This window comes from Photinus pyralis, unplaced genomic scaffold, assembly GCF_008802855.1.
Source record: "Photinus pyralis isolate 1611_PpyrPB1 unplaced genomic scaffold, Ppyr1.3 Ppyr1.4_LG3a, whole genome shotgun sequence".
NCBI classification, from domain to species: domain Eukaryota; kingdom Metazoa; phylum Arthropoda; class Insecta; order Coleoptera; family Lampyridae; genus Photinus; species Photinus pyralis.
Genome location: NW_022170509.1, coordinates 21441018 through 21465300, shown reverse-complemented (window position 1 = coordinate 21465300; position 24283 = coordinate 21441018). Strand labels below are relative to the sequence as shown.

At 34.3% G+C, this 24283-nt stretch overlaps 2 protein-coding genes across 7 annotated transcripts; both read left to right on the top strand.

Moving 5' to 3' along the window:
* Window positions 1–3243: 3243 nt before the first annotated feature.
* On the top strand, window positions 3244–6472 carry LOC116166137 (DNA-directed RNA polymerase II subunit RPB1-like). The gene is made up of 2 exons (XM_031480977.1): window positions 3244–3390; window positions 4869–6472. The coding sequence occupies exons 1-2, from the start codon at window positions 3361–3363 to the stop codon at window positions 6318–6320; spliced, it is 1482 nt and encodes a 493-aa protein (XP_031336837.1). The 5' UTR covers window positions 3244–3360; the 3' UTR covers window positions 6321–6472.
* Window positions 6473–7143: 671 nt separating this feature from the next.
* Window positions 7144–22863, top strand: LOC116166138 (galactosylgalactosylxylosylprotein 3-beta-glucuronosyltransferase P-like). Of its 6 annotated transcripts, none has more exons than XM_031480980.1 (7): window positions 7144–7277; window positions 15769–15897; window positions 18141–18347; window positions 18397–18625; window positions 21047–21207; window positions 21254–21544; window positions 21595–22863. In XM_031480980.1, exons 2-7 carry the CDS (start codon window positions 15853–15855, stop codon window positions 21700–21702), a joined length of 1041 nt encoding a protein of 346 aa, XP_031336840.1. In that variant the 5' UTR covers window positions 7144–7277; window positions 15769–15852; the 3' UTR covers window positions 21703–22863. The 6 variants fall into 6 exon arrangements, with proteins under 6 accessions (XP_031336840.1, XP_031336843.1, XP_031336842.1 ...); XM_031480978.1 differs by lacking the exon at window positions 7144–7277 and adding an exon at window positions 14773–14871; XM_031480979.1 differs by lacking the exon at window positions 7144–7277 and adding an exon at window positions 14814–14901.
* The last annotated feature ends 1420 nt before the right edge of the window (window positions 22864–24283 follow it).

The window sequence follows — 24283 nt, the reverse complement described above, 5'->3', positions numbered from 1 at the left end:
AAATCACCATTGCGAACTAGAGCGCATACTATAAAGCGAGGACTAGATATACCTACAGTGTTTCTACTCCAAGTGGACAACGCAATAGGGGTTATAAAACTCGTCATAACTAACACTTTTTTAGAGTAATTTTTTTTTCATTTTGGCTTTTGTTTCCGAATTATGCACCTTTACAAAATGGCGGTCACTTTACATTTTGGAAATTGAAATTGAATTGTGCTAATCAAAAATGAAAAAAAATTACTTTAAAAAAGTGTTAGTTTTGACGAGTTTTACAACCCCTATTGCGTTTTCCACTTTGACTAGAAATACCCTGTATATTATATATTCTTTGGTTTATGCATTCTGGATTAACTTTATTTATGCACTATAAACATATACAAGGGCTACGAAGAGGCAAGTGAAACAAACCCGCAATAACAATATTAGTCGTAATTCCTGAATGTTGTATCTGATTCTTACTCTGCTTGAGAAGAGGCAGCACTCTCCTAAGAGAAAATGTGGAAAAAAAGCTCCTGATTTACCAATTAGTAAAAAAAAAAGCTCTCGTCGCCATATTTCCGGACGAACAATATATACCTTGGAAGAACGGCGAGCAAACGTAGTGTATAGGTTTGAAACTTTGAAGTGATACAATTATTGCCGTCTACAAAGTTTACAAAACGAAGCAGTACGCCCAAACAAAATTCAAGACAGAACCACCTATTCATACCATCTCCGAAAATTAACAAAAACGCAACCAAATCTCATAGTAGGTAGTCCTTTTTTGGTTACACTTGGGAAGAATACAGAAAAAAGGAACTTCTTCGTTTCTTTACCGTGACTAAACCAGAATACAGAAAGTTCTTGATAACATTTACGCTACTTTTACTTTGCAAAGTAATGTAAAGGAACATGCTCTACAGTTTACACGTTTCTTTACATTTAATGGACCGTCAGGGTGCCCTGTTCGTGGAAAAATTTTAGTTAGTAGTTCCAAAATGTTGTAACCACTTTTGATTCGACTGCTTTTATAAGTAGATTTTTCTAGTCCAGGCCAAGGTTAAATATATCTAGACTTCCTATAGAAATTATCTTGGTGTCCTAGTAATTTTACTTTGTATTTCGGAAGCAGTTTTCTGGCGGTTGGAGAAAAATATTTCTGTCATATGTTTGAATACAATCTTATATATAAAGGAGCCTGACGACAAAATGCGATTGGTAGGTACGTAAGACGCTTTTCATTTCCACACTGTAGTTCGCTTTTAGCAAGATTTAGTTTATTCTGTGCCATACAGATTGGCTTTTCGTTTTTCTATTGGCATAGAATTCCATATGCATTTAAATTTAAAAATAGGTTATCAGTTTTCCTAAAATTAAATCTTGGGCGCTTCTCTCTTTTAAGCGTTAAAAAACAAAGAGACAGGATATAATCTCTTGGGAAGCACGATTCATCCCGTGTAAGTTGTGTTCATCCATCGGGAATTTAAATGATGAAAAAATTATGTCGTGATTCCATTACATCGATACCGTGCCTTTTTTTGAGCCCCGAAAAAAAAATTGTCTCTTCAATTAAAACAGAATTTTTTAACAACCTAACATCAACCCCCAATATTAGAGAAACGTGTTAATAATTTATTAATAGTGCAAGAAACTAAATACAGCACATACTTATAAATTTCCAACGGGCCATTATGATCTACAGGCTAGCTGGCAATCGCCACCCGCCCCCCCCACCGTGCCAGTCCGCCCCTGAGCATACCTGCAATATATCCATTTAGTATACACTTTCCGTCTTGGAGGATTTGTGTCTTTATGTGATGTTTTGGTTTACAAATTAACAGCATTGATGAACATTAGCGAACCTACTAGTTTGTTTATATAATATGCATAATGTAAGGTAGTTTCTTTTGTTTTCCCTTTCAAGTAATGAGATATCGCCTTAGGAGTTTTAAGTGCAACTTGAGTTGCTTATCTTCTCGTTAGCGTTTTACTTTTTTGTGAAAATCTCGGAATCTATTTTTTAAAATAAAAAAATGAATTATCATAATGGATGAAAATATCATCTTAAAGTGCCAACGTAAAAAATACTGTCGCATTTCCATATTGATGGTTGGTCGTTTTTCTACTCTCATTAAAACGACTTTTCTATTCATGGATCTAACTGAAAAACTTCATTTAGATTTGCTGGAAAATGTATCCCTGGGATGTATCCGTTTAGTAAATGCAACGAATCGCTTTAATTTGTTGCATTTCGATTAAACAAGTTCGATAATTTTATTTTAAGTTTTACACTTGCTCCAATACTCTTTTACTGATTTAATGGCATGAAATTTGTGTATCTACTGATCCAAAACGAATGTTTGAAGAATTTTTTTAATTAGTTCTATAGATAAATATGTTATAATCGTATATACCTAAGTTTTAATTAACGTTTATCAACAAAAATTGTGAACACAAAAACATAAATTACGAACAGTAAAAATGAAGATTGAAAACAGAAAAACCGAAAATATAAAATTTAAACTATCTTGTCAAAAACTGTCGTCATCCGAGCGCTTACATTTCATTTTCAATAACACAATCGTTTAATCCTGAAATTATTAACAAGCAAGGATAGGTAATCAAAATGTATTATTTGTTCTTATTCAGCAACTTTCTAGTAATTGCTTGCAAGTGGGTATATTACTATTTTGAAATTTGATCAAAGATCTACATTCGAAAATATACTTAGTCCAGTCCATCCCCATCACAGTTCTCTTTCAAGTTGATTAAACAAAAAGTCGTTTCCCCAATCTGCCAGAAGATTCGAAAAGTGGAGTACCTATACCTTATTCCTGCATTGCACCTTTGAAATTTAAAGGAAAAACCCATGCATTTCTATCTCACTAACTTAAATCGGATCACGTTGTTTTACCAAAAGGTGTCTTTTGATTAAAGTGAAACAACGACCACCACAATATTAAGTAAAGGTAAATTGTGGTTTCTGGTTGACCAAAAAGCGTACAGCATTACAATATCCGTATAGGTATAAACGCATGGAAGAATAGTGAACATTACAAGCGAATGTTTTATTTTTGGTAAAAACTATTTTTAGCAACGTTAACGTTGGTTTTTTTTTTATTTTATACTGATTACTTTCAAAACTTTTACTTTCATTCTAAGTTTAGTTTATTGGGGCATAAAACTACTCTGATAGTCACGATAATGTTAAAAACGACGAAGCCACTCAATGTGGGACAAGCAACACCATTTTGCACCTCGAGGTATAAAGATGCTACTAAGCATTTCACCTCTTCAGTAACTTCTTCGAGTCTGACCTGCATGGCTATTCGTGTCGTGTTAGCATTATTTACTTGTGATTAGTTGTGAGTGTGCACTATGAGAATTGATAGATTTACACATATTTTAGTGAGTATCACGATTTTATTGATAATTGATCAATTAATCCTAATAAAAATTGATCGCCCTAATTCTAAGAAGAAAGTTATATCTGCCAATCTCTTATATTTCAAACGAGTGCGCCTTTTTAATTTCATAAGATGATTGGTATTAAACTTTAATTAGTGTAAGTGCATCAGAAAATAGGTCGGATGTAGGATAATTGTAAATGTTGGACCACTATCCGCAATTTTCGGTGATTATTCCTTGTAAAAGTATGGCTTCTCAAAATTTTAGCTTTTAGTACTTTTATTGGTTAAAATCCGGGTACTAAAGAATTATTGAACTGAACTATAATTATGAATTAAGTGTTACTAATATGTAAATAACTACGTGATTTCCGCTCAATGGAATATGTCGATACATGGTGAAGTTATGAATAAGAATAATCTAACATGTTTAGGTATATATGTAGAGTAACACATGAACCTTTGGATTTAGGACAAAAATTGGGATAACCTTCCACGGTGCTTCACGTATATAGGTAACGATGTTTCTAACAGCATGCCTTCTACAAACAGGAAATGCATTATATTTGATGTGCATTCCTGTGACCATTTTGAAAAGTTAGTAGCGTAATCAATATAGGTACTTTACTATTAAAAGTTGATTTGTAAATATTCAATTTTGTAAGACCAACAAGTAAACATTTTGCAGTTGTGTCAAAAAGGACATATTGTAATGGACTATTGGAGGGAAAAAAATTTAACATGTATATGAACTAATTACCTACCCAGCACTACACCATAAAATGGTGACAATTATATACGCTCTAATACTTTGTACGTATACAGATTCAAATGAAAGATTCATGCGGTAAAATTTTCCTTTCCTTGACCTTCCTTTTACTGCAAATTGGTGCCGGTTTCGACATTCTTTAATTATCTTGCAAGCGCATTTGCTTTTGTTAACATCGTACTTAATCTACTAATTTAAAAACATTTCTTGAAAATCTTCATAGAGAAAGTGGTTGTGGCTGGTCGATCGGTACCTACATCTTTTTAAGAATAGTTATCTTTTTGTAAAAAACGACAAATGTGGGAAATGTGGATGTAATAAGTTTAGATAAAATCATGTGGGCGCGGATGTAACTTTCTAGTATAATTCAAATACGAAAACGACCCGCATATCTTATTGCTTACTGGAATTATTGAAGGTTTCTAGGCATCAATATGAATATTTGAAGATGCGTACTAATGAAATTTTTGTTCAATATAGAGTTTTTTGGGTCACATTGTTGTGTATGAATATTAATTTTTAAACTTTTTATAATGTATCCCCGTTAAATCACATATTCACGTGGTTGAATACAATGTACCTTTATTTCAAGTTATATTATATTTGAATACAAATAGTAATTAAATCTGCACTAGTAGAACAAGTTGCATTTTAAAGTTATATGGCAATGACAAGCAGAATATTTTTTGTAACGTTAGATTTCGTTTCAGCTTTTCGTAGCTACGTGCCTTAACGTGGACGTGCAAGGAGATGTATCGCTTATCACGAATCTAAAACGTCCCAAAAGAGAACCTCCAGTATATAGACCAACAAAAATTATACGCACAACAAGAAGGAAGCCAAAACCAATTTATGGCCCACCAAAATTGAAATATGGACCTCCACCTAAACCAGTATATGGACCACCATTTTTCTCATATCGCCCCTCGATTTCACAATCCTACGGTACACCATCTTCATTTTATGGAGCCCCATCTCCGACATATTCAGATCCTTCACCCAGTTATGGTATTCCATCCGCATCATATGGACCTCCTGCATCAGCAAGTCAAACGTATGGGGCGCCTAGTCCAAGTTATGGACCACCATCGCAAAGTTATGGTGCACCATCCGTAAGTTACGGTCCTCCTAGTCCTAGTTACGGCACACCTAGCATGAGTTACGGACCACCCAGCTCAAGCTACGGAGCTCCTAGCCAAAGCTACGCATCCGCAATGCATAATTACGGACCTCCTCTATCGACGTATTCACAACCGAAACAAAACTATGGTGCTCCACAGAGCCCATATAGTAGTCCTGTAGTATCAACTACTAGCTACAACTCTCCTACCCACACCTACCGGGCACCCATAGTCAACGAAGTTTATAGTACTTATAGTGCTCCTTCAAGTACTTACGGACAACCTTCGACAACTTACAGCCAATCTACGTCTCAATTCCCATCAATGCCAACATATCCTGCTACGGTACCATCTCATGGCTACGGTTCCCCTTCGCCAAGCTACGCTCCAAGTATGCCATCTCATTCTCCAAACTATCCTTCACCTTCAAGCGGGTACGAACTTCCATCGCCGCATTATGGCACACCACCGCTGAGCTACGAGCCACCATCTGCAAGTTACGGAACACCAGGAGCAGTTACATCATATGGTACACCTGTGCAGTCGTCGGCTACAGGAGATACTTACAATCCATCACACAAAAGATCTGAGTATGTGGAAAACAGTGCCTTCGTAACACTTGACGACAGTTATACGGCACATACTTTTATCTCTCCCATTGCAACCAACAGGACTAAGGCACAATTAGACAGCAAACCTAAAACAAACCATTATAAACCAAGTACAACTATCGAATTACACAAACTTACAAATCATTCATCCGCAGATTATAAACAATCCAACCACAATTACGAAGGTGGTGGAATTCAAGACGAGCACTTCATCACCTTCGCAAATGTTTTTAGAAAGCCTTCAAGTAAAACGAAGCCAGAAAAGCATCTGAGTAAATATTATCAAAATTACAAATCGACGAAGAAAGTTTTTAAACCTTCACCGGAAATAAAAGCAGATTCTAACTTTTATTCCAATGACGACAATCCTATGGCCTTTGATTTTAAACACGATTCAGAAACGGGAAAATTGTTGCAAGAAGTTTTATAAAGTACGCACCTAACCAGATAAAACGGTGTGCAATTATAAATTGGGAATGTTTACTTTTTCATTTTACATGGCCATAAAGAGTTAGTGCATAAAGTAAGTTGTTTCTTCAACTAATTTATTTATTGTAAAATCATAAAGCGCAATAGGTATATATCTATTACCGATGATGCGTCTAATTTCGGTTTTATTTTTATTTATATGTAATTTAACCAAAGATATATATAATAAAGTGATGAAAGTCGTAATTATTGCATCCAAATTACCCATCAGTACAGCAAAAGAGCTGGAGGAGATCGGGTCCACTAAAATGTATACTATAACGGAAAGTGATAAAATTGTACATATATTTCATTTAATGTACGTAATTAAATATCGCTTGAGATTTATAACTCTCATGGGACTCTTAGATATAGAGTGATCTAGTAGAAATATTTCAGTGCTGTTGCTGATAACTCTCAATTTAGTCGATCTGTCTACGAAAGGGAAAAAGTCTATCAGAAAAATTTGGTTCCGCAGTAAAAGCAGGAGTTAGTAATCCCTCTACGGTGAAGGTATAGTATTGATCTAGTAAAATATCCAGCAGGCCGCTACCGACTCTCGAACTGTAGTACTAACAGGAAACGCTATAGTTCGAGGGGCGTTCGCATTCTGAAATAAGCGGTTCATATCTTCAAAAAGCTGCAATAAAAATCCATGTACTCCTTTTTAAATTCTGTATATAAGAAGTTGTGAAAGATATATTGAAATACTTCGATATGTTCGATATTAAATGTACTAATTACAAATTGTAATTAATGATGAAAACAAACTCGTTAATAAAGTGTTATGTTTGTATGTAGCAGTTAAAATTCTTAAACAACGATTTGTTATAAAATAAATATATTTTATCTATATTTAAATTATGTGCGCTCGTACAAAAATACAATGTTATAATCATTTTTTGAGGAGAATTTGTAGGTAAGTGTTTATTTCGTAACTATGCACGTTGCCTTAATCCCCTACATATACACAGCTGAAAATGCGTGATCAATACGTAATGATAATTTTTAAACCATCTCAATTGATGTATTAACGCAAAGATTTTTTTGTTTTTCATGTATAGGTATTGCCCACCACACAATTTAATGTACGCAAAGTGTGTTTAGGATAGGCACAACAATAATGTTTTATTGTAAAGTATAGTTTCATTCAAATGTCTTATTTTGCAGATGTTTACCTAGACATATTCATTGTATGTAAGTGCAGTAGTTAGAGCGCTAAGCACCCTATCTAAATGAACTTTTAGAATACCTACATATATAAGCCCTTAACCATTGATGATAACAGTTCAGTAACGCATAAAACGTGGACACGGGATTTGGCGTCATCAGCTTTTAAAAAATATGGAAAATTCAAATCCACTTGGTGGAACAGATTGTTGAGTTTATTTGATTAGCCACCCTCCAGAAGAAGGCACCTTTGGTAAACCCAATGATCGGCATTGATCTGTTTCTTGAGTTTTTCATTTACAAATTGGAGTAGGTACCTACACTTAGCTTCATACCTTTTTAAACGAAGGGCATTTTTAAAATATGATGCTTTGGAGATGAGTGACGCCCGTCCACATGTTGTAAGTGATGAAAATTGAAAAATTTATTTACATTCCTGTTAAAGGTGTTACGAATTATTTATTCATTGAAAAATGAAAAACATATCTGTCTCAGTAATCCCTCTATGAATCATTTTCCGTTAGTATTGATTACTCGCTCATTTTAAGGAGTACCGTTTTAAGTAACCGATTTAAATGTAATAGGAGTAATTTCAATGGCAGTTTTGCTACAAGTGAGAGAAGGAAATATAAACTGAAGTGAATAACTTTTGCTATTCTCACGTAGTTACATCAAAATTTAATTACTTAATATTCTGAACCCTCCCTCTAGAGAATGACAATAAAGTCTGCACTCTAGAATTCCACAGAAATATAAAAACTCGAGGCCAAAACTGAGGGTTTTATATACAAAATTAAGTCGGGATTCACATTTAGATGAACGAAGTCTATATACTGCGCCAACTTCTGAATTTGGAATTTTGCCATTTAAGTTCTGAAATGCTTCTTTCTCTATGTAAATTTGCATTTTATATAGGTACTTCTGACACTTAAAACTTAAAAATTCGTATTCCTAAATTTCTTCCGAATTCGATGTAGGTAGGTATAGGTAAGAGTTGAGTGCAGGAATCGCCTTAACCGTATAAGTTGTACCTTTTGGTTGCGTTACTGCCAAATTATTATGAAATACAGGTAGGTACCCTTTCTACTAAATAAAATGCTACTAACAAAATTCATTGTTGTACAATGACACGTGTAAAATTTGTTTTTAAGGAAAGAAAACTTGATTTTCGGGAAATGTCAATAGTTACACTCAAATATAAGCACAATTCCATCACCTCCTTTGCGACTATCTATATTGGAAAATTGAAAGTAAATATCACTCTCCTAAAAAAATGAAGTTGAATATTACTTGTCTCTAATTACTTATTTTAACGACATTCCTATAGAATTTTCATAAACTAAATTCAACAACAATAGGTATCGATTATATAGCAATGCGACCGTTGATATTACATTATTTTTAGAATACACCCCAAAAAACCCAATAAAATAACCCTAATGTCCAACGTGAAACGATCATGGAAAAGATAAAAGCGGTCTGAAGTAATATACTGAATATGAAATGCTTATGGTTCTAATTTTGTAACACGCATAAAGGCAATTTAGAAAACAGAACATAATATATCATCTGGCACCGGATTTGACAAGTGAATTTGAAAGAAGATATAGAAGTGTTTTTATTATATTATCGCTTCAGAATTAGTTGCATTAGTTACTAATTCGTAACGCACAAAAAATTTTTACACCTGCTTCATTGACCATTGTCGACTACATACACCATTAACCTAGCAACTTCAACTCCCATAAATGTACCCTGTTTAATACCAAAAGATATTAAACAGAGGAACAAGGAAGCTGCAGCAAATACATCGCTGTCGCAATAGTATAATTAGAACTAGGTTACAGTTATTACATTATCATGAATTCGTAAGGTAACAATTTATTAAGAGTTGTGAAACGCAAGCCAGCAATCTGGCCGCGAAATACTACAAAGGCATCAAGTTTCAATGGAAAATTAGGTACTATAATTGCATACGTAAAATGCAACGTATGCCAACTAATGCAATAAGAAATAAGGACACTATGTCAAACAAACACAAATACGTCATAATTAATTGTATATATAAACTGTAAATAGTACTCAATAAATCACTATCGATTTGAATGTCGTTTAGTCGTTGGGGTTGCGAGGTCTCCAGTCTTTCAATTTGTACAAGTGACGGTGTACAGCCTCATCTAGCAACCCCCCGTCAAGCAGTCTTCTATTATCCAGAAGATTGTTCATACCCACTATTTTAACTTCAGTTATCAAAATCACTACACTTTGACATAGCTACTATAGTTTCGTCATTACAATATTACCATTATTAGCTATGAGTGTGTCATCAATGATAAAAACGTTCACCCTCGTGACGAACGGTCTGTCTGTATCACTTTTGAGTGACTGTGGCCGCCCATAAAGTCATTTAGCTCTCACAAACCAACCCTCACCGGGGTTGATCTCGTCATCAAAGGGTCAATCGATTACCAACTTCTCGAAAAGAGCTCGAAAGCTAGTATGAGTATAATTGTATAAATCTCCCCCGCCTCTGAAACAATAAAATAAAATCTTAAACTGTATATACTTAGCGCATCTCATATGGTAATGGTCAATGTTTTTAGCAGACCACAACCAACTTGAAAAAGATGCAATTGTTGCCATCTATTGCCTTACGAACTGTCAGCTAGCCAACTGACGATAGGTTCATAAAAAACGAAACCATCTGACATGCCCTACCCGAGTACATCAGAAAAGTCTTTGAGAAGCTGGACCACCTAAAAACCCTCACTCGCTCAAGCGTCCTAACCTCTTAACTACAATGAAATAACAATAACCATCGCATACCTACATATTCACTTTACCAGTGTTATAATTTTTTAACGATTTATAAATGGATAGCAGACGACAGTTTTAGACCTCCATTCTCACTTGGAAGTCCGGATAAGATATTCAAGATCCTTCTGGTCTAATAACAGTTACAAAATAAATGCCTAAACACAAGATTCCAACTATTATATGAAGTTGTCCTGTTCATACTAACATAAATAAATAAATAGTATAGAAACAGAAGGCTACAGTTGCTAAAGGGTGGGTTTTTTGTGATTAAATTTCAGATGATCATTTCTATGAACAAAAGTAGCTTTAATTTGAATTGACGATGGCTAAGAAAAGAGGAAAAGCTCTTGAAACTAATACTTCACAAACCATACTATAAGTATCACTGAACACAGTTAAGGACGGCATACGAATTAAAAAATTGAACCAGTTATGAAATGAGGCAACCCTGATTCAGCTAATAAATATCAGAGGGCGCAGCATGTTTTAAAATCGAAAGATAGTGAAGTATTATCTTTGTAGTAAATAAATTGTGCTGCCACATCGTGTCGAGTAGGTAGTACTCTACTTACACAATTGGTTTGTGTATGCTCTAAATTTAATTACTTTTACATGTTGGCTTCCATATGACCTTGTGCACATTCCTTTGCTTATTTTAACGAGATAAAAAACAGCTGGTTGACATAGATTAAATTACATTTAAAAGTACACGCAAAAACAGATTATGCACTATTACCAGAGATTATTCAACAAATTGAAGGCATGTTTTTTTGTTCAAATACCTAGCCCTTCTGCTCTCGCTCTGCAGTCGAAATCGCAAATAAAATTTTTGACGTTCATTTGTCAATATTCTTATAATTCTTTGACGTGGTGAATTTAAAGGATACATAGGGGAATTTGCTTTATTTACAACCAACTGTTTATTTTGTCAAACCTACAATTTGTAATCATTATTTTCACGAATACTTCATACTATGCGATCAAAAAAGAGTTGTTGTTGAGCAACCTTTGGAATTTTTGGTTACCCAGAAAATCGGCGACTCGATTGTCAATCCTTTTTTGATCGCTCCTTATATGAAAAGCGGGAGAAATCCTACTCGGGGGTTATTGGGGGTGTAGAGTCCATCTCTGCTCTCGAAATTGACAGACGATGCCCAGGAGCGGCGCTACGAGGGTGCAGTGAAGTAAAAAATTAACCGTGCTGAAAAAATTGTTACTCGGGGCAATTCATATTTTTTTACTGAAAATTCACCCCCGCCCCCATGATCTCTACCCCTGAGCATACCCGGATAATTTGGACAGTAGATCTGGTCTCTGCGCCAACGAAGATAATAAATGCATTTTTGCACCCCTGTGATTTTTAGGAAATGCACGTCGTAGGATAGACATAGGATAAGGGCAGCGTTGCACAATCGTGTAAAATTACCAAACGGATTTAACTACCTGTCTTCTTTTCTGGAGGGTCGCCCACACACATTCAAATCACAAATGTCATTTTATCTTAGTAAAAGAGAAAGGAATGTTGGCATAGGTCGCGTTTATGTACTCGTGTTTAGACAAACAACCATTCATTGTACTCAATGACATCATAATGGGATGCAGCAGTTCCTTTATATTTTTTACAGACGCGCGCCAAGTTAAGTTGTACCTTAGCGACATCTAGAAGTAAATAGCTGCACTACTGCTGCTTGCCGCCATTGTGATTGATGTAACTTTTTAAAAATGAAATCTTTGAGAATGACTCCTGGCCGCAATATTGGGTTTTAAATGACAAAACTTTCAATATTGAAAGAGGAGGAGCAGTTTTACAGCGACTGTACTTTAAAATTCAACAATTGCTTAAAATAAAATATGAAATGTGCCCTCTTATTTTAGCAATATTGTAGTAATTACTGTCTTTTTAGTAAAACCTTTATACAGTCGCTCTAGAGTAATGTATGTAGAATTTATATTTTCAAAAACCAAGCTAAAAAATGATTGTATAAGCCCAGGAGTCATTCTCAAAGTTTGATATAATTTTACAATGCAATTTGTCAGTGGCGACCTCTATTGGTTCTCATGAATAGTATGCCGTCCTTAAATAGAATAAAAATAAAAAGTACAATGACTTAAGCAATTATGTACCTACTTTTAAGCAAAGAGCAAATTATAAAAGTGTTTTTGAGACTGAAATTGACATCGTTGATGCGTGAAATTAGGACTCTTTGTTTCATTGTTAATTCACTCTTCTAATTTTTTGTTACAGATCTAAAATTGACTCAACGTCAATCTTTTTATTGTATTTTTATAATGTTTTTCCAACATAACACAATATATATTTTAACAAAGGCATAATCACAATATACTATCAATAGTAGTTTTGATAAAATTCAATAATGCAATAATTATTGCGTAATTAATTTAGCCACACAAATTTAACGACGCTGCATTCATACAGACATGAACCACATTTGACTATAATTAATTCCAATGACTTTGTAGATCTTTATTTTGTGTACGCCCTCTTTATTTCTACTTTCGTTAATTTATTACATTGCGTTAGGTTTCCCGGAGGGTAATTGTGAATAGCGTATTCTCCTATTACAGTCAATGGTGTGATGACTCTGACTGATTAAAACGTATATGCTAAATAAATGTACTTGACAAATAGGTACCTCTCCCTACACATTTTGATAACACCTATACACAAACCTGATACTTGAAATAAATAACTGTAATAAATGAAATAAACGGATAGAAAATGTGTTGATCTTGTTACTGGTAGCACAGATATACGTATATCTGTGCTGGTAGTTATAGTATAAGATACGCTTATAAACTGAACTGAAGCATAGCATGTAACAGCTAGTTACAGATTACAAGGGAAAACGGAAATGTCCCCTTATACTAATAGTTTTGATTTTTTTAAATAATACAAAAATATGTCACGTTCTTGCTCATAAACCTCATTCACCTCCACCGCTTTTTTCAACAAGGGTTCCTCCTAATATAAAAAACAAAAAAAAAGTAAACCTGATGCGATGTGAGTTTCAAATCTGGTACATTTTAATATAAAACAAGGACGAGGTATTCCTATCGGTGACGTCGAACCGAAGGGGGTTCATAAAGGGTAAGTCGAACGTCTATACGTGACACATCTACTGATGATGTTAAAACTTCTACAAGCGACGTGAAAGGTTAAGTGTGACTATATCGAAAATGGAGATTCGGAGGAAGGAAAAATGCAATATATTGCCACTTGATTCTTTTTGCATTATATAACGTAGATTTTAAATGTGTATATATAAAGAGCCCCCGTCGCATTACTATTAATCATCTAGCAAGAAGCTACAGATCGAGAAATATAGCATGCTACTACCGTATAACCCAATTATAATCTACTTTGGTTTAAAAATTGCCCTTTATCAAACGAAAACCTACTACTTTATACATTTTTCACGTCGTTATAACATCCTTTACCTATAAAATGGTTTCAACTACCATCTAACCGCATAAATCTGTTCAGCACGAAACACTATGTCTTAATTAAACAAATATGTATAGATCTCCAAAGCCCTTACTATAATTATAAAGTTTATTTATTTCATCTAAGGTTTAAGAAACTTAAGGTTTTGTACAGCTTCAATTTAATAGTCAGTCTGACTTTCACCACTAAATTTCTCGCGTCTTGTAGAGAGCGTAATACGCCCGGTTTTGGTACAAATTTATTTAGAATGTCGATTCCTGAGCTTCACCACGTTATCTCGCAAACATGTACCTAGCTACTACCTTCACAAATAATTTGAATTTTTGACAATGATCAAAAACGCCCAATACGAATTTAGTATTTAGTTTTTGGGCACGTGTTTTATAAAATTTGAAGGTCTCTATCTGAAACGTTACTCCAACGCGCAACTTGACTTTAGCAGACGCAAAAGCTACTACCCTATAGGGCTCGCCTGGCTGCCACCAACTCGTTTACGGCGCATTTAGTACTACCCTTACAAGCATTCAGAACCAGAAGACTCTGGTAAAAAGCTATACATACTTGTAGAATCACAGAACCTTATGACTTCTTCAAGAGTTACTTGCGCCTTTCCATTGGCATGTACTCGAATCCATACCTACATTTTATCAGTGTGTCTGGGACGAAATTTGGTTGTCGGTATTCATTATCATAAAAGATTCTTGTGTCTCTTTCTGGAATAAATTGCAATTTTCCAGAGTTGTATGCAATTTCTATTGGGTGGCCATTTAAAACTGAAATCTAAATTAATTATCTTATTACATAGTTTTTGTAACGTGAAAAAGACAGTATGACTAGCCAATTCATTTTTTAACATTGTCCCTAAAATTGAAATAATAGTTAGGAACCTTAATCACATTTGATTAGATAAGAAAGGAAAACAATACTTCCTGCCGAGCGTTAGTTTCGCTTAGTTCTCTCTTGCAGTGGATACTTTATTGCAGATGTGTGTGTGAGGCTCTCTAACGTTACAGTGCTTTATTGAAGTATCTATTTAATGAATAATGATTGTATATTGAACGTGAGTAATATAGAAGTGCTACTTATATAGGTACATAGAGTCATCATTGAACTCCTTGTACGCTTACCTATATTTTTAAGGACATACTTATTATTCTGTATAAAAGAAAAACATTCGAAAAATGAAGTTTTCAACATTAATAAAATCTGGCAATATCATTAGGTATTGCATAAACTAAAAGGAAATAATGGAACTTGACGCGACTGACTAAGCAAAAGTCAAGTACATTAATTACAGATATCAGCTGGAATTACTTTTTCTTGGCCTATCTAGTCTAATCGTGCAGTTTTTCAAATTACCTCAATTTATAATCTGTAATTTGTCAGTATACTTACGTCAAATTTCCACTTCTACTCATTAGATCAGTCGTGTCACAAAGTCACATAATCACTAGGTTTCAAAAGATAATAATCACAAATTTGCAATTCTTCACATATTATGTGTAGGTATCTTTAGACTGGGGTACTGATTGCCTTTGTTTTGTTGAAATTAATTAGGTAGTTATCTGTTTATACCTACTGCGATTAAATGACATCCGCCAGATAATGTTGCAACTTTGTATTCATCGCAAGGAGGATTCGAGTAGATTTTAAATGAATTAGCGACGTCAGCAAACCACACCAATTGTTATGAGTTTTCCATGGCAAATAAAATAGCACATTCAGCATATTTAAACCGATTACCGCATAAGAACACATATATAACAAAACAATACAGTCTTCCATTGTTATGGCGTTGCCAGGAACATATAGGGTCTAAACTATACTATTTGACATTCATCTTCATTATTAGGTACAGTGGGTCAAGTACAGTATTGAATTGAAACTCTTAAGTCGAAGTAAATAATTCTGTAACAAAAATGTCGATTATATGAAAAATAACAGCCGTTTTTTGTAGACCGAAAATCATATTCGTTAAAACAAATCAAGTACTAAACATATCTAAAGACATTTCGTTCGCGGTACAACGGTCAACGGTGGAATGGTGGTGCATTTTCTGAAGAAGAAGCCTACCCAGCAAACACAGGTATTACTTCTACCTAAATGTTACTTTAGAAATGTTGCAGTAAGTGGTGTAACTGGAATGTTGCATGTAGCCTGCAATATCCTCAGAGGCTGATTAGAGATTTTTGCTCCCTTAGGCCAATAAGAATTTGCCGCCCTTTAAAATTGAATAAATAATTTAAGAATAAAAGAACATTTTCACACAAAGTACTACAAACAATGTTATTCTTTTACACCACCTAAAATATATTTCTATTTATCTATTTGGTTTTAAAATAACATTTTTTGGCAAAAAAATACTACATTCAAAATTTTAACTAAGCAAACAAAATGTTTTAATCATTACAATGCAAATGATTTTTTTCTAGCTTTTTTTTCTGCAAACTTTTGCAGTACTAACTCAAAATCTAATTTTTTACACTACTCGGCTTCAATACATAAGATATCGTGAGACATGCTAGATCGTAAGTAATTCAAAATTCGTTTTAATACGGAGCAGTTTGTAACGGCAATATCCAAGTAAGGAAAAATGTGTACTAACCTCTCAGTACTCATCTCAAGTAGACTTTAGTTTGAGCTACGTATGCTTTAAAGTGCAAACATTTATCGTAAAGCACTAAAGCTTCAGATTCAATAATTTTTATAATTTTATAATTTTTTGAATTTTAGACATTTTATTTATTATTTTATTAATCATTTTTTTGTACTTTGGTAAAAATTTACCGCCCCTAAAACACTGCAGCCCCTAGACCATGGCCTATAGTGGCTAATATGCCCCTAAATATCCTACTCAAAGCAGCACTATAACTGTAGTAGTGCAGCCGTTATATACCGTTGTGGAAAAGGAAAAGTGCCAATATAAAGTTTACATAACATAGGGTGCTAACCACACTACCTAATACTGCAGCTTTCATTTAAAGATTTGGAGGTTATTGATGTAATAATAAACTGATGTTTAATTAAGTTTCTATTTGCATTTTTGTTATGAGTAACATTTGTAACAAACACAATTCGAAGTATTATACCTTCTGTTAACATGCACGTACTGCTCTTATAAGCTAATGATTTGTGCAGACAAGAAGCCCATTATTCTTTTCGCTTTAGTTTTAACATCGATACTCTATCGCCTAATTGCATTTTGTCATTTTCGAAGAAGCGATAAATACTTATATCGTTGAGTGAAGGATTAGTTACTCAATGCTTATATTAAATCTTACCTATTGCTGTTAACGTAACCGAACGTGAATATATTGATAATTATAAATCAGAAGAGCAATAAATGACCGCAAACTGTGGTTAAGGGTTACGAATATGGTATTGAATACTTTGTGACTATGTAGAAGTTTTTGTTATACGAGGGTCGTTTTTTTTCAATCTCAAATTATGGTCCACTCGAAGCACTCCATTCTTCAGGTCTATAGTAAACACGAATTTTCTCCTCAAATCCATTCCTAAAATGTATATCTATAACATCAACCTACATATAAACTATTTGGTTGATTCATCAATGACGCAAGTTGGATGACAGTCTTCGGGATAACGCGCTGCTTATACCCTCTTCCCATCAACCCGTTCTAGTTTTCTTGATTATAGGTCGCTGTATTGTCGGGGCAATTTCGTTTAATGTGCCATTTTTAACCACATCCCCACGCAGTCCTCGCCGTCTGTCGTCTTCATAGCATTATTCTGCCTAAATGTCTAAATTGTCGCCACGATCGTTTTTCATTACTATCACCTTCGCCAATAGCACAATCCAGCAGCATCTTCCCGAATGGTCAATGGATTGCACGACTTCTGCTGTTCATTTGTTTTTCTTTTTCAGTAAGAACGGAACTTTTATTGCACCCGAATCTCTCCTATGATTCAGTGGAACTCGCTAATACATGAATATGCCTGCTAATCTCGCAAAATTATGTACCAACAAGAACAACGTTAAATATGTACTCATTATTTATAACACATACAGTAGTGACTCTACAAAACAAGATGGATTATGGTAATCAATAACTATATAACGTATATGAATTATACAATTGTGGACGCGTTCCAATTGAAATAAACTTATTTTGAATAATTTCAAACGTATGATAGTTCGTGATCTTGTCACTTGCTATTGCTATTTTTTAAACCATTTTTTGTCGTGTCATATTTATATTTTGTATTGAGTCTACTCGAATCCCAGGTCAATATCAATCAATACCCAAAGCTGTGTATATGCCTGTCAATACATTCTTGAAAAATAATTAATCAATGTTTCCTTTCCAGGAATGGATTTCTTCAATTATGCGTCTTCCTATCAAAATGTGTCTCCTTATAATTATCGGATGCCTAGTGGTATTGTATCAGTACCACCTGACAAGATCGTGGGTATTACCACAGCAACATTCCGACATTCAAGAAATGTACAATATAAAGGGATTAGATGGAAATAAAATACTCGATTCCAAAGACAGTGACGCAAATAATAACTGTGTAAGATTCTACGGAATGTGACGGAAATCTTTTAAATTTTAACTTTCAGTGTTCAATGATGCCGCCGTATTTACGAAAAGATATCAATGTACCTCCATTGTATATAATTACTCCTACATATAAAAGGGCCGAGCAACTGGCAGAATTAACCCGATTTGCTCATACTTTGATGCTGGTTCCAAATGTTTCTTGGCTTGTGATTGAAGATGCCTTTGAAAAATCACCCCTAGTAGCTAAGTTACTAGACAAAACTGGTCTTCGTTATGAACATCTTACAGGTAAGGGTTAAAAATTATTGTGCGTTGAACTTTTAACTGGAGTTCAATCTTGGTAATCAATGTAGTACGCGATTATCTAGGTGATTATAATGTTGGTTTCCTGTGCGTTATCAAACTTATTGATATCCATATATCGCAACCTACAGGAGGGTCATTTATGGCCAAACAGTAAATAGGTCACCGTTAGGAGAAATTCTTATTTTACCACCCGCACGTTAGTAAGGGCCTAAGGGGGTATTTAATTGGGGTAAAAAATGACCCTCCGCTTTTTTAGGAAAATACACATTTCGCAACACCAGGAGTCCGTATCAAACAAATCTCTATGTCTGTCGGTCTGTCTGCCTGGACTCTTATTTAAAATACACATTTCGCAACACCAGGAGTCCGTATCAAACAAATCTCTATGTCTGTCGGTCTGTCTGCCTGGACTCTTATTTCCGGTTTAACGCCTAAACCGATTGGAACGGGTAGTATACGCGCATGTTCGAGTGGTATATGCGCTAGCCACACCAAATTTTTGAAAAACCACCGTCGTTATTGATATAAATACCTAATATAGTGTAGTGGCGGATATACAAATATAAAATTGACCATGACCAAAACCAAGCGACAGTTTTTTTCATTCAATACCTTCCATACCTACGCGATATTTAATTTAAATGATTTCATAAGTCAAAAAGTTGGTATTGTGCATGCGCAAAATTAAATTTTAAAACTGGTGTTAAATTTGCTTTTATTCCAAGTGCCTATATGTATTAAATTTCATTTAAACCTTTCGTAAATACGAAAGTTGGCGTTGCGCATGCTTAAATCCACATTTTTAAATCGTTACCAGTTTTACTTTTTTGCAAAGTACCTACCTACATGAAATACCTATGAGATTTAATTTAAATAACATCATAAGAAAACATTGCACATTTTCGCCTCCCAAGATATAGGACTCGCGAGAGCCAGGGTTGCAGAACGGCAAAACATGTAGCAAAAATTCGGGTAACAGACTACTTTATGTGTTCAAGATAAAATAAAGAACTTTCTTGCCAATAAGCAAAACTGAACGTTTTGACAAGACAATGTATACCCAACCTTCTGAGTTGCCGATTGGGTTTTCAGTGAAACTTTTGATTATGCAAATTTTAATGTGATTGAACATAAAAAATACCTACAGCAGAAAGGAATTACCTAAGCCAGTTATCTTAATTGAGATAACGAATGACTTTACTGTCCCCTACACGCCCTGCCCTAATTTTCTATTGTTTGACAAAAATATGCGTATTTTAAATTTAAGACAGTGATGCAATTATTAATGAATTTTTATGACAATTTTAAGCGGATATACTTATTCGATATACACTGTGTCGGAGATAAACACTGAACCGGAATTAAACCGTAAAGAACTATCATAATTGAATTTAGAATAAGAACGAGATTTAAGAATATAATATCGGAATATTACGAAGCCGTACACGGGCCACATATACACTTGGTGTTCTTCTTCTACAAAAAAGTTAAAATTTCGCCAAAAAAGTGAACATTTCTACAAAAAAGTGGAAATTTCTACAAAAAAGTGGAAATTCCCATAAAAAAGTGGAAATTTCGACAAAAATATTTGATGGCCTTTAAAATGATGGGTCACTCGATGGGGCGGCGGGGGAAGGTCAAATTTCTGCTTTGTTGTCGCCGCTTTCACTTTTTTTCGAAATTTTCACTTTTTTGTCGAAATTTCCACTTTTTGTAGAAATTTTCAGTTTTTTGTGAAAATTTCCACTTTTTTGTCGAAGTTTCCACTTTTTTTGTCGAAATTTCCACTTATTTTTGGAATAAGAACACCAAGTGTGTGTATGGCCCGTGTACGGCTTCGTAGAATATAAGAGCCGTGTTTAAAAAACCTTCGACTGCACAACATTTCTCTTATAATATTAAATTAGTATCTCTTATTGTTTCTAGAATACCTATTGGCCCGTATGAATAAAAATAAGCAAATGCCTATACTTGCAAAATTCAAAGTAAATACTCGTAAGTGCTCCTTCGCACTGGCCGACTTAGCAGAAGGACAGGACGTAGTGCAGCGCTGCTAAACCATGCTAAACAGACCAGTATGAAGGGGCAGTTACGAGTATTTACTTTGAATTTTGCAAGTATAAGCATTTGCTTACTTTTATTCATACGGGCCATTATAGTGGCCCTCCCTATCTAGTATTTCGGACACAGTGTATGTGTAACGGGTCTCCTCTTCACAATAAAATACTGAAACACAATTTGAGAGATTCTAACAGAGGCTAAAAGAGTAGGTGAATTAATATGAAAGAAACTTGCAAAATGAAATAAATACCAAAGTAAAGCAGATTGTGCTGATTCCAGGCAGTAATAATAATATTTAATATTCATGTAATAATAGTTTACCCAAATGATGTACTTTTATAGCTCCGATGCCAGAAGAATACAAAAACAAGAAAAGTGGTCCTAAGCCTAGAGGGGTGTCCAATAGAAATAAAGGTATTCAATGGGTAAGAGCCAATGCAGTCGATGGGGTTTTGTATTTTGCTGATGATGATAACACTTACGATTTGGAATTATTTCACGAGGTAAGTGTCAATTTCTCAATCAACGTTATAGCACTAATTACTATAGATCCGTTACACTAAACGCGTTTCTATGTTTCCTGTTGGATTAGTAACAAAATTAGGAGTTAGTTCACCTATTGTAAAGAATGGAATTTTTTCGGGTTTTTATGATGGTTGGATAGCGGGTCGCAAATTTCCAGTGGATATGGCGGGTTTCGCTATATCCGTAAAATTTTTGTTGCAACGCCCTAATGCAACAATGCCGTACAAGCCAGGATACGAAGAGGATGGATTCTTAAAAAGCTTAACACCTTTTGAACCAAAGGAGATCGAATTATTAGCGTCAAACTGCTCTAAGGTAATAATTAGGCCAAACATAGACTGAACAATAATTGTATATTTATTTAGATACTAGTATGGCATACTCAAACTAAACGAAACGATCCGTCAACTACCTTGGACTTAACCAAATACGGAAGCACAAACATAGAGATACTAAAGAAGAGTATTATGTAGATGAATTGCAATGAAGGGAACTTTCAAAATGGAATACCAGAGTAAAGCAGCTGATTGAACAAGATCCGACTGAATAATTATAAGTATACCTACTTGAATTACGACGATAAAGTTCGAGCCAAACACGAAATGAATATATTTTAGATTCATTATAAACTTGAATGATTGTACCTACGTATATAGGTACATCAGAAGTATAACAGCCTTGCTGAATGTATTCATTAATATTCATAAAGGCATCTTCACAACAAAACTTAACCATTCAAACACTTTTGAGTTCTGTTTTGTTAGAGAATGATACAGTATAAACTAAATATTTTGTTATAAGCAATTTTTTTTATTTAAAATTTATTTAAAAACTATTACTATTTGAAAAACATAGGTATTAATCCATGGTATATTTTCATGGCATTTGTGATAAACATCGTAAATAGTAGTTTTTATAATACCAACTATTCAAAAAGTTTAAAAATGGCAGCTTTTCACACTTCCTAAATTCCAATATTCCCTTTTATTGCGTTTTCGCATTAAATTAGTTTTAACTCTTATAATTAACGTATGTTAACAATCTTTTCAAAGCAAATCCCTAGAGGGGCACCTACTGCTCATTGTATAGGTTTATACTATTTCATCAAAGAATAAAACTATAAAATCTCGATATTGTACCCTTAACATAATCAAAATGAATATCTACATCATATGCTTCAGTTTTTTTGTGTCTTTGGCATGAACTTTCTTCTAAAGAAGCGGTGCTTCAAGTTGTGATTTTTACGTAGTTTCATATTATGACAATTTTTTGACATATCAAAAGTTAGTTACACTTATATACTTTATATTTTGTTATTGAATTCTTTCGTAAACCATGTGCTAGGCATGTACTTAATTCAGTATGATGTTATCAGCGACTATATGAATCGATGAGGAAAGAGTAGTGGATTCCTATTAGTTATAGGTAAATTTTTGGTTTAATTTTTGAGTTTTATAAACTTAGTAGTAAATTTTCAATACTACTCCTTTCTCGTCCTTATTTATACATAGGAACAAATTGTAGCATAGTTTATTTTAGATAGGTAAACCATAAGGCAATATTGTTTTCATTCTCAGGAATTTGCGGTTAAGCACATTCGCAATATTTATTTAATAAATAGTTACAAAACCATTTATACCTACTCTGAAAAGACATGCTTCGTTTTATTTCCATTCCATACCCAGTTTCTTATCGGTTTCTAAGACTCTGTGTGGAAGCAGGGGCGGACTGGGTAACTGCGGGCCAGGTGGAATTGCATCGGTTACGGGCCATTAAAGTATTAGTGTAGTAATGATGGGGAGGGGGGGGGTAGCTCTGAGGTGCACCACAAAAACATATTAAAGTATACTCCTTTCTCGAAAATCAATTACCATACAGTTTTTTTAAATTGCAGCTGATAATTAAAAGTAACAAAATATACAATCCACACGAGGTGCGTCGCCTATCATTGTATTTCAGCACTTTCATGCTTCGACAAAAAATGATAAATTCATTGTAAAACACTTCAATTAAAACAGAATTTTTTAACAACCTAACATCAACCCCAATATTAGTGAAAAGTGTTAATAATTTTTATTAATAGTGCAAGAAACTAAATACGGCACATACTTATAAATTTCCAACGGGCCATTATGATCTACAGGCCAGGTGGCAATCGCCACCCCCCCCCCGGGCCAGTGCGCCCCTGGTTATACACTGCCTTTTTTTGACCCCGAAAAAAACATTGTCTCAGATCGACCCGGAAAAAAAATTTTCTTATAGAATGTGGCCTGTAGAATCCATAATTTCAAACAGTTCCAAGATTGGGCTACTAGTTCAAAAGTTACAGCCCTTTGAATTTTTTTTCGAAATTGGTTTCTAGTCTATAACTTTTGATTGAGAAGTCTGATCGAAAAAGTACGAATTGTTTTGGATTCTACGCACCAAAATTAATAAGAAAAAGTGTTTTCCCGAGAATTTTGGTGTAGTCGATTTTTGGTAAAAAAGGAAGGTTATACACTGCCTTTTTTGGGCCCCAAAAAAAATTGTCTAGATCGACCCGGAAAAAAAATTTCTTATAGAATGTGGCCTGTAGAATCCATAATTTCAAACAGTTCCAAGATTGGGCTACTAGTTCAAAAGTTACAGCCCTTTGAATTTTTTTTCGAAATTGGTTTCTAGTCTATAACTTTTGATTGAGAAGTCTGATCGAAAAAGTACGAATTGTTTTGGATTCTACGCACCAAATTAATAAGAAAAAGTGTTTTCCCGAGAAATTTTGGTGTAGTCGATTTTTGGTAAAAAAGGAAGGTTATACACTGCCTTTTTTTGAGGCCCGAAAAAAATTGTCTCAGATCGCCCCTGAAAAAAAAATTTCTTATAGAATGTGGCCTGTAGAATCCATAATTTCAAACAGTTCCAAGATAGGGCTACTAGTTCAAAAGTTACAGCCCTTTGAATTTTTTTTCGAAATTGGTTTCTAGTCTATAACTTTTGATTGAGAAGTCTTATCGAAAAAGTACGAATTGATTTGGATTCTACGCGCCCAAATTAATAAGAAAAAGTGTTTTCCCG